Below are 12922 nucleotides of genomic sequence, written 5' to 3' on the forward strand. Positions count from 1 at the left end.
CACTACAAAGCTAACGCTAGCCTTTAGGCGGCAAAAAACATGAGTGCAGGAATTTGAAAAAAAAAATTAAGAAATAGTCTATAATTTTTTTTGTTATTAAAGGCGGGTATAATAATTTCTCTCATGTCCAGCGATAGTTATAGAAGGAAGAAAATGAATAATTCGATATTCAAACCGAAAATCTGTTTTGATCGACCCCGAAAACCTAGACCCCACAACACCCTCTTATGTACTTTTTGAAATACATATAAATTAGTCATCAAGGGTCTAAATGAAGATCCTAAAAGGGAATTAGCTGCGTAAACCTGCGAACTTTGGATCCCAAGCCCAAAAAATGGAAAAAACTCGCTAATTGCTCCAGTCGTCAAAGACGAAAATGCCTCTTACACTCTAAAAATCCTATTATTTCGATTTTATTAAATTTTCTTATACCGGATCCATGTCTCTCACCCACAATAAACAACAATATATAGGTTATATTTTTGATTTCGCGATAACCTACAACAAAATAAACACAATTTATCTTCCAGATAACTTCTTATTCAGTCCTTTATTTGGCAAGTACATATTTTATAGTATAAGATAGATAAGTTTATTCATGTCAGTTGGTAGTTCAGACTTCTTTCCTAGCTGGCGCTAGGTGTTTAAATCTAAATTAACATAAAGCTTTAAATGATTTTGTTTATTAAATATTATCTTAAAATTATAGCAACCACTATTTTTGGCAATTTTGCGAAAAATTAATCGTGTTAATTATATTAATATGTAATTAATATTATTAATTAAACATATCGTTTCAAGAACAAAATATGACTCAGTAGACTGAAATGTCAGTTGGTAGTTTAGATTTATTTCCTTGGTGGCATAGTTGCCCTGCCGGACAAACAGTGTAACTTGTCGTCCTAGACTTTTATATAGATAGATACTTTCTTCTATTTATTTACATATTTGGTTCTTCTTGATGTGCCAATCCGTGACGAATGTTGGCGATCATCGTTGGACCATCTGGGCCTGGACCTTCTTCTTCATAGACCCAGCTTTTTGATGTTTTCTAGGAGGTTCCTCAGAATGACTCTAGTAGTAGAATGAATAATAGGTATCGTCTGGGCACTTTCCATTCTCCATTGTCTCCTTATTTGTATTTCCAGATCTCTGTACTTGGCGATCTTTTCGTTGTATTTAACACGCAGATTATTGTTGTATCGCTACATCGATTAGTGTTGTTTGTCTCGTTAGTTTATTAACTAGTACGAGATCTGGTCTATTATGTGCTACAGTTTGGTCTGTGAACACAGTGCAATCTCAGTATAGCTTGTAGTGGTCATTCTCAAGCATACTCTCAGGAACCTACTGGTAATATGGAAGATGGTTTGTTTGGATTAGTCCCAGTTTGGAAGCTATCTCGTGATGAAGGATATTCCCTACTGGGTCATGCCATTCCGTATATTCAGTTGCAGCAAATGCCTGACAGCCCCCGGTAAGATGTTAGATGTTTTTTTTACTTGACATCCAAATCGGCATCCATCCAAATTTGTCGTATTCGACCTGAGGGTGCTTGACGATATATTTCAGGTAATTTTTGGTTGGTATAATCTGATCCTGAATGGTAAGTAATGAAGTTCATAAATTAGTAATCTGTTTTTCTAATTGCTCACTTATGTTATATCCATAAGTCTTCGTAATCCTAAATACCGCGGTAATGTCGTTCTTTCTATTGCACTTCGAGGATGGATCTACTTTGTGAGGTGTGTTCGTACTTTTCGCTGAAGAGTTTCTATATCAGTTTTAGTCCAATTAATAATACCAAATGAATAGCTAAGCGCGGAAAGTGCGTAGGTGTTTAGTGCCTTCAACAAATTTTTACTATTAAGATGTGAACGGAGCAGCTGTTTTACCCTTTTTATGAACTCTGAAGTTAATTCGATTTTCATTTGTTTATGGTCAATTTTCGGCGCTTGTTTTACTCCTAGATATTTTTACATGCCATTTTCACTCATAGTCTCGATGTTGTCGACACTTGTCTAGGCCGAAGTGCATGCTAATATCATTAGAGAATGTTTCTACAGTTTTTAAAATCTGATCTAAGTGGTTTTGAGTGGAAGCAATTAATCATCATATCATCAATAGTTTCAAATCATCCATATACAACAGATAATTAAGCTTCGCCACTACATTATTGTTGCTTTTAATTATAAAACCTGAGTCAGTGGAGTTCAATAGCTAGGATAGTGGGTTCATCGCTAGACAGAACCACAATGAACTCAACGAGTCTCCTTGGAATAGGTTACGGTTAATTGGGATATTTTCCATTTCAATATTATTGTCACCAGATATTTGGAGGTGAATTGTAGTCTTCTAGCCTGTCATTATATGCCTTAAAAAGGTCATTGTGGACATCGTCACATCGACTTTATATATATTCTTAATATATCTACAAGTCATTTATGCGGCACTGGGTCAAATGCTTTCTTGTAGTCAATAAAGGCAGTAAAGAGGTTCCATTTTTTGGTGTATGCCTGGTTAGAAAAGACTGAGTCGATAATAAGTTGTTTTTTGCAGCCGTTGGAACCCTTAGCGTATACTTTCTGTTGAGGTTCCCATGATATTGTTTAGAGCGCAGTGTTGGTAGATACGCTGAGCTACACAAGATGTGACCTATTTATACAAAGTTGGAAGACAAGTAGTTGGGCGATACTTGGCTGGGTATTTGATCCTTCGGTATTAAATAAGTTATTTCCTGAGTTAGGAATGATGGTATTTCCTCGGATTAGAAATAAAATGATTAATTAATGTAGATAAGCACTCGTGAGCACTCCAGAACTTCTTAAGCCAGAAGTTTTGAACTCAGTCGGGTCCAGGAAATTTCCAATTATGAAACTCTTTGATGATATTGGAGACTTTTTTGTGGTGAAGGGTTCATAAAGAGTAGTACGGTAGTGTTGAAAGTTGTGAGTTGTATCTTCTATCCATCCAGCATTGGTGTTAAGAACAGCTGGTGTGAAAAGTTGATTTCCCTCAAAACTCCTGAATTTCTTCTTGGCTCGAGTATGATTTATTGGCACGTTCTACAATGGAATTCAGTTTCCGATAAAATGTCTTCTCGGCATACTCAAAAAGCGCATTGTTGCATTTCCGGCTGTTACTGATTTTGTACCTCCTTAGCGGTCCTGAATAAACGGAGAGTTTTGTTTTAATGTATTCAAGCACTGTTGGGCTTTGCTGTTTTCTGGATCATATTGGGAGTGTCTTGTAGTGCGAGTGTCTTGCAGCGTCTTGGGGTGTCATTATTTCTTCAGTTCTTCTGATGACTTTTCTACTTGTTGTTCCTCGTACATATTTGTGATTTGACCAACATCCCTACGCAATAAATTCATCTTGTTTAGAACTTGTTTTTCCCAGGGTGCAACTCTGTTATCTGCCCTTCCGACATTGGTACCCTGTCGTGTTCTGATCGTTATTCCCATTATATTAGCTGTTGCTGTTGCTGCGCTGTAAATAAGCATGTGCAAATATTCCAGCGTATGGGTTTCTGCGACGTAATTGGATAGGACTTCAGGATTTATAATTTGTGACAGCTCACCTAGTTTCTTAAAAGAGTTTATTTTTGGTAGCGGTGGCCTGCTAAGTGGGTTTGTTCCATTAAACTATTGTGCCTACTACAGCTTGTGCCATTTCGCTAACCAGCATATCGCGTAACTTGGTGTTCTCCTATTGTGTATTAACAGATTGAGTTTCTTGTATGGCAAGCTCAGGAATCTGCTCATGTATTTCATTAGGGACTTGATCCACGCTTACCGCTTTATTATTTATCTCCCGTTCGACTTCGCTTCTGATGGTATTGCGTCTAGTTTCCGGGATAAGATTGTTTCTTATAATTACCCGGTATTGATCTACAACTCGTTGTTCAGATACTTGAATTTCTGGGTACTCCCTGCAAAATTCGGCATATAGATTTTGTCGATAGCGCTTGGGTGTGCACCGGCTGATGTTCCAGCGCAGCACCTTCAGCGAGTTGGTTACACTCTTGATATTGTTTGACTCGCTTGTGGTTGTTCTTGTCGTTGGGCTGTAGCTGATAGTATAACAGGGGCCCGCCTCCTCAGTCACCGACGTCCCGCATGTTGTCACGTCCAGCGCCGGCTGTCGCAATGCTGCGACAATAGCGTCCTTCAATATTTGGTATCGTTCTCCTATCGTCTTTCTAGTCGTAATGTCTGCTGGAGATCTACATCGCGCAGGCTATCAAGGAAACATTAAATGGTAAATTGGTGTGGGAACTCTTCTAGGGCTTCGGGTCTTTCGTGCCATCTTTTCTACTCGGTATATTACGCGGCATCCTTTATTCTACGCTCAGTATCCTTGCACAGAATTGTTGGAGCCTTAGATACGTACTTTTAGTTGACTCTGCTATACTTACTTCAAATATTGGCTGACGTTCTAGAGCCGATAAGATGATCTCATAGTTCTTTTGTACGTCCTCTGGAATGTTTTGGAAGTCGTTCTTCGAAGTGCTAACACGAGAACTATTGCCTTCTGCTTATACGTCCATCCATTATTTTCTGCAGCGGCTTCTATTGTCTTCTGTACACTGGCGAGGAGGTCTCGCTGTCAAATGTAGGAGGCTTAATTATTCAGTTGACAGGGGAACAAACCACTTCTGCTTTACTTTCAACTATCAGTTGCTTGGTGTTTTCCATTTCTAGGCGGACAATTTCAGGGTTCTCGTTGTCTCATCATGTCTGTTCTCTACTAGATCTCTTGTTACTTTAACTTCTTTAATCATGTCTTCTTTTGTCTCTTCGATATCTCTTCATATCTTCTTTTGCCCGGACGATTTCTCTTTTTATATCTTTTTTTGTCTCTTCGATTTGTCTTTTCATATTTTCTTTACTCACTTTTGAGGCCTTTATTTTTGAGTAAAGACTCATGAGCAACTACTCTCTGTCTTCCCGACGACGTTTCTCTTCAGCTTCTTCTCAACGTTTTTCTTTTTCTTCTTGCCGTTTTTCGCCAGCCTGTTTTTCTTCTTGACGACGTCTCTCTTCAGCTTCCTATTCTTTCTTACGACGTTTCTCTTCAGCTTCTTGTCGACGTTTTTCTTTTTCTTCTAGTCGTTTTTCGTCAGCCTCTTCTTAATGACGCCTTTCTTCAGTTTTCTCTTCTTCCCGAGGACGTTTCTCTTTAGCTTCTTTTTTTCCTGACGACGTCTCTCGTCAACTTTCTTTTCTTCCAGCCGAGGTTTCTTATCAGCCCTTTTTTCTTCTAGACGACGTTGTTCCATTGCGGCAATCATATCTCGAATTTCCACTATATTGTTTCGTGATTTTACCATGTAAATTCCCGACAATAACTTCTCTTACTTTTTTCTGGTCGAATTGTTATTTTCTTCTGAGGGTTCAGTGATTAAGTGAAGTACACGTACTTAAACTAATTTTATTTAACTCACTACAAAAAAAACTCACTAATAATTAATAACAAATATCTTATTAATAATAAATTATCGTATATCGCTTTACAAAATAAACATTTTGCTAATCGCATAATAACTAAACTTCAAACGCTGGATCACCGCCTTAAATAATCAGATCGTAATTTCTAGATTTTGCGTGTCTATTATACTGAAAGTCGAGAACTACAGACTAAAATTTTCGCCAAAGAAAAGAGCTTCACTTCGTGAAGTACAGGACCGTAAATAGGGGCACATAACAATATTTTAGCTCTGGGTGACGCTTAACGTGGCCAAAATATTCCAGTTTGTTATTTTTAACTAGTCTGACCACTTCCGTAATTTTTCCCATCCTCTGCAAAACAATCTCGTTACGAACTGTATATACCAAACTTATTCGCATAATTCTCCGGTACACCTAGAGTTCAAAGGCTTTAAGTTTTTTTTAAATCCAGCCTTCGACACCACATAAAAGACTAAAGAACACATACCATCTTACTAACCTAATTAGTCTTAAAGTAATATTGTTTCCACATAAGATTTTGGCCTTCTCTATATGTATTCTAATTTCTTTACTCATGTGCCAGTTTTCACTTAGATTACAACAAAGATAAGTGATACTGTTGATTCTCTCCAGTTGTTCTCCATAAGCTGTTACCATTTCTTTTTGTATTGGCGTTTTACTGACAACCTTCACCTTTGCCTGTGTGGTGTTTAGCTTCAGTCCATATTCATCACACCTTGTGGCAATCCTGTTAATCAGATGTTGAAATTCTTTGTAACTATTTGCAATTAACAACGTGTCATCGGCGTACCTCAAATTATCAATATTGATGCCATTAATTTTGATATCACATTGAACACTATCCAATGCTTTATTGAAAACAAACTCCGAATAGATATTAAATATTAGTGGGGACAAAATGCAGCCCTGTATTACTCGTCGTCGTATTTGAAACTCTTTAGAATTATTTTGTTTAAACTTTAATATTAATTCGACCAAAAACAGACTGTGGTAAGATGGAACATTGGCACCAGGAAAAGTTTTTACAGATTTTAATACATTTCTGTAGCGCTCACTGATGGTTATGTAGTCAATTTGATTTCTTACGATATTACGAGGGGTATCTGCTGGAGGTTTCCACGTATATAATCTCCGTTTAGGTATTTTGAAAGAGGGATTCGTTATACATAGATTATATTGTGTACATAGACTATATCGTTTAAGGATCATTAAACTATTTTTGGATTCGTTTTTGCGCTTCCAAGCTCAAATATTACGAGCGCCATTGTTTTTTTAAAATCTACTATATTTAATGAGAATTAACAGCAATATTAACTGAAAATACGTTTTTTAATTATATGAAGATATGAATTAATGTTTTTTATAAATATTTTTACTATACTTTTCTATTTACTAATTAGAAATCAATACATTAAAATCAACGTATTTTCTATTAAAAATATGTATGATTATATTTTTGTCCCTTTCAATAATTCGGATTAGATTTCATTTTGCAGAATATTTATGCAATTGGAGGTTACTTGATGGAAATTCTGTTGAATAATAAAAACACAAAACTGTTTTTAACTTCCACAAAATACGTTCTGAGGAAATTAAAACCGGTACTTCGTTTTATGCTTTATATCTTACTGGAAAAAGATTATTATTTATTTATAATTATTTTTTTGAATAAAATTACAGAACCCCAAAATCAGCACAACCTTTCAAAGATGCATGCACTCCTAGAGAAGTCCCTCAAATAATTTTGTCAAGTTCGGAAGGAGAAAGTGATGATATCATTGAAGTCAGTGATGACGAATCTCTTCCCAAAACAAAAATGAAACAACCCACTTTAGTGGAGATGTTAAAAAAAGAACCAAAAAAGGAACCAACCAATAATATACAGAGTCCAGAATTTTTTGAGGTAAAGTATAGGAAGTTTCTTAACCTACAATTGTTTTATTGCTAATATAAACATAAGGATTGATTAAGTTAGAGTTTGGATTTAAAAGCACCAAAAAATGCAAAAAAGCTCTTAAGTCATAACGATTTTATGAAAATAAAAACCATTTTTTTTAAGAAAATAAGCCTAAAAAATATGTTATAGTAATTTCTAAGCTTAGATTAAGAACTAGTGAGTACCACGATACTCAATTACCGATATGCTATTGCGCACGCTAGCTCTATCTCTCTCGCACGGTGTGACGTCACGTGCGAAATTTGGGCGAATATTGGCCCCTTGTTCATACCAGGCAATTTCAGTGGCGACATTTACCTCGATATGCTGGAAAACACCATCGAACCTTTAATTGTGCATGAATTAGAGAACCAAAGGGACGATCCAGGCAACCTAGCTCTAGAGGAAGATTTGCTGCACTTCCAACAATATGGAGTACCTTCTCACTATGGAGCTCCAGTTAGGCACTGGTTGGATACTAATTATCCGAAGAAATGGATTGGAAGGAGTGGTCCTATTGAGTGGTCACCGAGGTCACCAGACTTACCGCCACCTGATCTTTTTCTATGGGGTTACCTCAAGTCTGTTGTATATAAACCTCAACCTGCGTCACTTGGGGAATTGCGAGAAAGAATTACGCTATTACTAGAACAACATTTGCCAAAGTTCGTGCAGAATTTGAAAATAGGCTGTATTATTGTTTACAAAACAACGGAACCTACTTTGAACATTTACTTAATTGACATTTTTAACAAATTTGTAGTTCAACAAAAACCTCGTAAAAACTTTTAAAGTAGATACTATTTTATTGGGAATAAGCCACAATTGAAGGTTAAAATAAGTTTATTGACGTCTCAATTGCCACTTCGTTCTTCGAAATCGTTCTCAAAATACAAACATTAATAAATTGTATTTATTAATGTTTTAATTTAAATTGGAATTTATTAATGTTTATTTTGAGAATGATTTGTGAAGTGGAAATTGAAACGTCAATAAACTTATTTTAACCTTCAATTTTCCATTTAAGCCATAGTTTCACAATGATTGCTTCATCCTGTATAATTATTATTTATACCTTTGGATAGCATGTTTTATAGTCTTTTCAATAATGTATCACAAGTAGGGGTTTGCAATTTAAACTTTTTTGGTTATGGTGGGTGGGAGTGGGGCCTAGGGGGTTGATGGTGGTGAGTTCTCTTTCATGTCATTTTAGTTCCCCCTTACTATCCTAGAAACGGTTTCAAGCATTTTTCCATATCACCTTTGGTTCGTGAGATATAGCCCATTGTAAGTTTTGAAAGTGACACACTTTATATCGTGCAGCATCGGAAAGCATTACACTATTTTATTGGTGGGCACAGCCTCTGGGAGATAAAAATTTGTTGAAGTTTCATTTACGAATCTTGAAACTGTATTATTTGTTGCTTCCAGTTCTTTTGAGCACACTAAATAATCCTTCATCAAGATTTCTTCGTGAAGTACGACTATGATTAGATTAGTGACGTACCTTCCCCAAATATCTGTAGTGTCGTCCACAGAAAACCATAGCAGTTGTTCCCCACTAGTGTTTTTACTTTTCATGCTTTCTTTGTAACGCAATTAACATAATTTTTTCACAGAGTACTTTCATACGACACATGCGATTAAACGAAACTTTTGAGTGAATTAAGAAACAAAGAAATAATCCCCGAGTGCCATAAAACTACTTTTTGGAGGTTTTTAAAATCTAATTGTTTTATATTTAAAATAGTGAATAAACGGCAGGTAATTATGGAATCGAGCCGTTTAATAAAGTAGAGGTTCGATTATTTGGAGAGTCTAAGATCTTTTAGGATTGAAGGGAAGAACTTGTATTATTTGGATGAAACTTGGTTCGACACCCACGATATAGTTAAAAAATGTTGGACCGATGGTAGTAAAAATTGCGTCACCAATGTGGGGGAGAATCAGGATGGGTAGAAGATGCTTTATTATTCTCTGCTAAGAGTGTAAGTGATTGTCGCTTAGATTATCATCAACATATGAACAGTACTTTGTTTGAAAAGTGGTTTGAGCAGCAATTACTACCTAAATTAATAAGAAATAGCGTTATTATTTTGGATAATGCTCCTTATCATTGTAGACTAAAGAGTAAAATTAGACTAAGAGTGTAAGTGATTGTCGCTTAGATTATCATCAACATATGAACAGTACTTTGTTTGAAAAGTGGTTTGAGCAGCAATTACTACCTAAATTAATAAGAAATAGCGTTATTATTTTGGATAATGCTCCTTATCATTGTAGACTAAAGAGTAAAATTCCAAACACTAATTCAAACAAAGCTGAAATTCAAGAATTTTTATCAAAACATGAAATATATTTTATGGATTCTTACACAAGAAAACAACTTCTGGAACTATTAAAATTAGTTAAATGTGAAAAAAAAAAGATTATGTTATCGACAGGCTAGCTGAGAATTATGGCCATAAAGTATTAAGATTGCCTCCTTACTATGGTGTACTGAATCCAATAGAATTGTGGTCTCAATTAAAAAGAAATGTGAGGAAAAATAATAATTCTCCTAAATCATTTTCGACTGTTGTAGATTTAATTAAGACCGAATATAATAATATTACAGTAAATAATTGGAAAAAATGTATAGAGCATGTCAAAAAACTAGAAGAAAAATACTTAACAGGTCCAAAACATTATAGAGTAGTGATTTAAATGTAGACGGTAGTTAAGTTTAAAATTATATATATATATACATATATATATATATATATATATATATATATATATATATATATATATATATAGTATATATATATATATATATATATATATATATATATATATATTTAAATATATATATATTGCGGTTCACCTAATTTACTATCAGAGAGAGGTCTCTGGACTTCTTGTTACTTCGTATACATGTCGCTGCTAGCGTACCTGGCTGTTATTTTGGTTATAATAACCAAATACTAGACTGCATTTCATTTGAGTTGAACTTCCACAAGTGCTCCTGATGATGAGTTGAATAACTCGAAACACGTGTAGAGCAATGGTGCAGTTCCGATTGGAATGAAATGCAATCTTTTACTTTCATATATATATATATATATATATATATATATATATATATATATATATATATATATATATATATATATATATATATAAAAGCTCAATATTTCCCAATTTATTTAATAGCTTCATCGGGAGTAAAGAAATTAAAAGATTATACACATAAATAAAATTGAATATTAAAATAACATTATTGCTGATGTATATGTACATCCAATAAAATGCATGTTAAAATTTAAAATATCTTTGAGCACGTTCGTTAACAATGAACGTGAATTGTTAACTGTATTTCTGTAGACAGACATATCCGTCTGTCTACAGAAATTTTTTTTTATTATAAATAAAATATAAATATATATAACTAAATTTATATTTTATTTATATAATATATATAAATAAATAATAAATTTATTTATATAAATATTTTATATAAATTATAAATTATATAATTTATATTTTATTATAAATAAAATATAAATTATAAATTTTTCTTTAATTCTTCTATAATTAAAAAGAAGATAGTACTATTGAAAATCAACCAGTACAAGAAAAAGAAAGCGATAAAGATGACTTAAGTCCATGGTGTATTTTTGATGAATTAATTGGACATGACTCATCTAAATGTACACCTGTATCGAGAGCTACAAAAGAAGTCGACATGTATTTGTCTGGTGATATATTACCCAGAAAAAATTCGAACGGAGATTGGAACTGTCCATTACAGTGGTGGAAAAACCATCGCCATGTATATCCTAACTTAACCACTATATTCATACAATAACAATAAAAATGAAATATTGTAGCAACATCTGTTTCTTGTGAAGACATGTTCAGAATCTGGTTTAATTTTAAATAAAAGAAGAACACGGTTAACAACAAGTAAAGTGGAAAAACTTATGTTTGTAAATGTCAATCGAGACGATTTACGATTTAATAATAATGTGTAATGTAAATGTAAGTACTATTTACTATTTGTATTGTTTAATTTATTTTTCAAGTTATATTAAATATATCCTTCTTTAGTTGCTTTCACTTCAATACATATACACATAAACGATAATAGCCAATATGTTGGTTTATGTACTCGCTTATTTGAAACTACTGTTAAACAATTAACTAGTTACCTGTTTATTAAAAACGGTTCAGTTTCGTGAACGATAAAAACGTACATGACCCACCTCTAAAATACATAGCCTGTCTCCTATCCATCCATCCTGTTGAAGAGGATGGATGGATGGCGATGTTACCAAAATTATCTTGTTTTATTGGAAATTAGGTTACTATTTCGTCAAATAATAATACCAATCTGTATTTCTCATGGATTTAAGAAATTTTGTACCAGTATTTGTGTCATTTGCCGCTATTTCTTAGGTGTAAACTGAATCGGAAATAATCGTCTCTCTAATGGGCGTCTATTAGAAATGTGGAGGGGAGACCAAGGGGAAATATGATTGTTGTCTTTGTCTAGTCGCTGAAAATATGATTTTATATCTGTGTTAGATATCCTGTTAAATTCTACAATACCGATCATAAACTTTTACCTACAATCTCATGTATATATATATATATATATATATATATATATATATATATATATATATATATATATACAAACAACACAGTTTATTAGGGCTGCAGTCAGTAGGCTTGGCCGGGATGTTATAGAAACTCTCTTTTGACTTTTGGTCAAAATTAAAATGTATATTGTCCATTATTTTAAGTGTTATATTTTATATGTGTTTTTAATGTCGAGTGTCGTAGCTTTAGAAAAATAATCTCAACGACTAGTAAGTTGTAATGACAATTTGAGATATGTTGTAAATATTTACACTTTCTTCTAATTACAGTGTCTTGAAGAAGGAATAAAAGAATTCCGAAAGCTCGACCAAAAGTCAAAAGAGTGTTTCTATAACATCCCGGCCAAACCTACTGACTGCAGCCCTAATAAACTGTGTTGTTTGTTTATATCGACAGTCAATAATATCCAGTATTTCTTGTATATATATATATATATATATATATATATATATATATATATATATATATATATATATATATATATCGAGAAAAGGAGTACGACCGTCAATCCAATATAAACTAAGGTACACTCGAAGAGTGGTGGGTTTATCGGTCAAAGTGGAGAAATAAAAGACAAAGACAAATTTAAATAAATTTGTTGGAAGTGCAATCTAATGATCTTTCTAGTTCTTTACACTTTAAAATAAACCTTAATGTTTTTTACCAAGTTTTTATAAAATTTTTTTTTTATATATACATGTATTTTTATCACATGTTCTTTTGCTGTGCTAATTTTGTCAAATTGCAAACTTTACCTAGTTTCAATTAATTGTTATATACAACGTTAACTCTGAATGTCCAGCTTTGTAAGCTTTTTCATATTTTTTACATCACTGACTGCTACATGTCTTTGTAAGGTAACACACTT

General features: G+C 33.5%; 1 protein-coding gene across 1 annotated transcript in view; it reads left to right on the forward strand.

Moving 5' to 3' along the window:
* Positions 1–12922, forward strand: part of lds (transcription termination factor lodestar) — a 40921-nt gene that overhangs the window by 5449 nt on the left and 22550 nt on the right. The window contains exon 3 of the mRNA XM_072534948.1: positions 7152–7374. Within this exon, the coding sequence (XP_072391049.1) occupies positions 7152–7374 (223 nt within the window). The remainder of the gene's footprint in view (positions 1–7151; positions 7375–12922) is intronic.

This window comes from Diabrotica undecimpunctata, chromosome 6, assembly GCF_040954645.1.
Source record: "Diabrotica undecimpunctata isolate CICGRU chromosome 6, icDiaUnde3, whole genome shotgun sequence".
Lineage (NCBI taxonomy): Eukaryota > Metazoa > Arthropoda > Insecta > Coleoptera > Chrysomelidae > Diabrotica > Diabrotica undecimpunctata.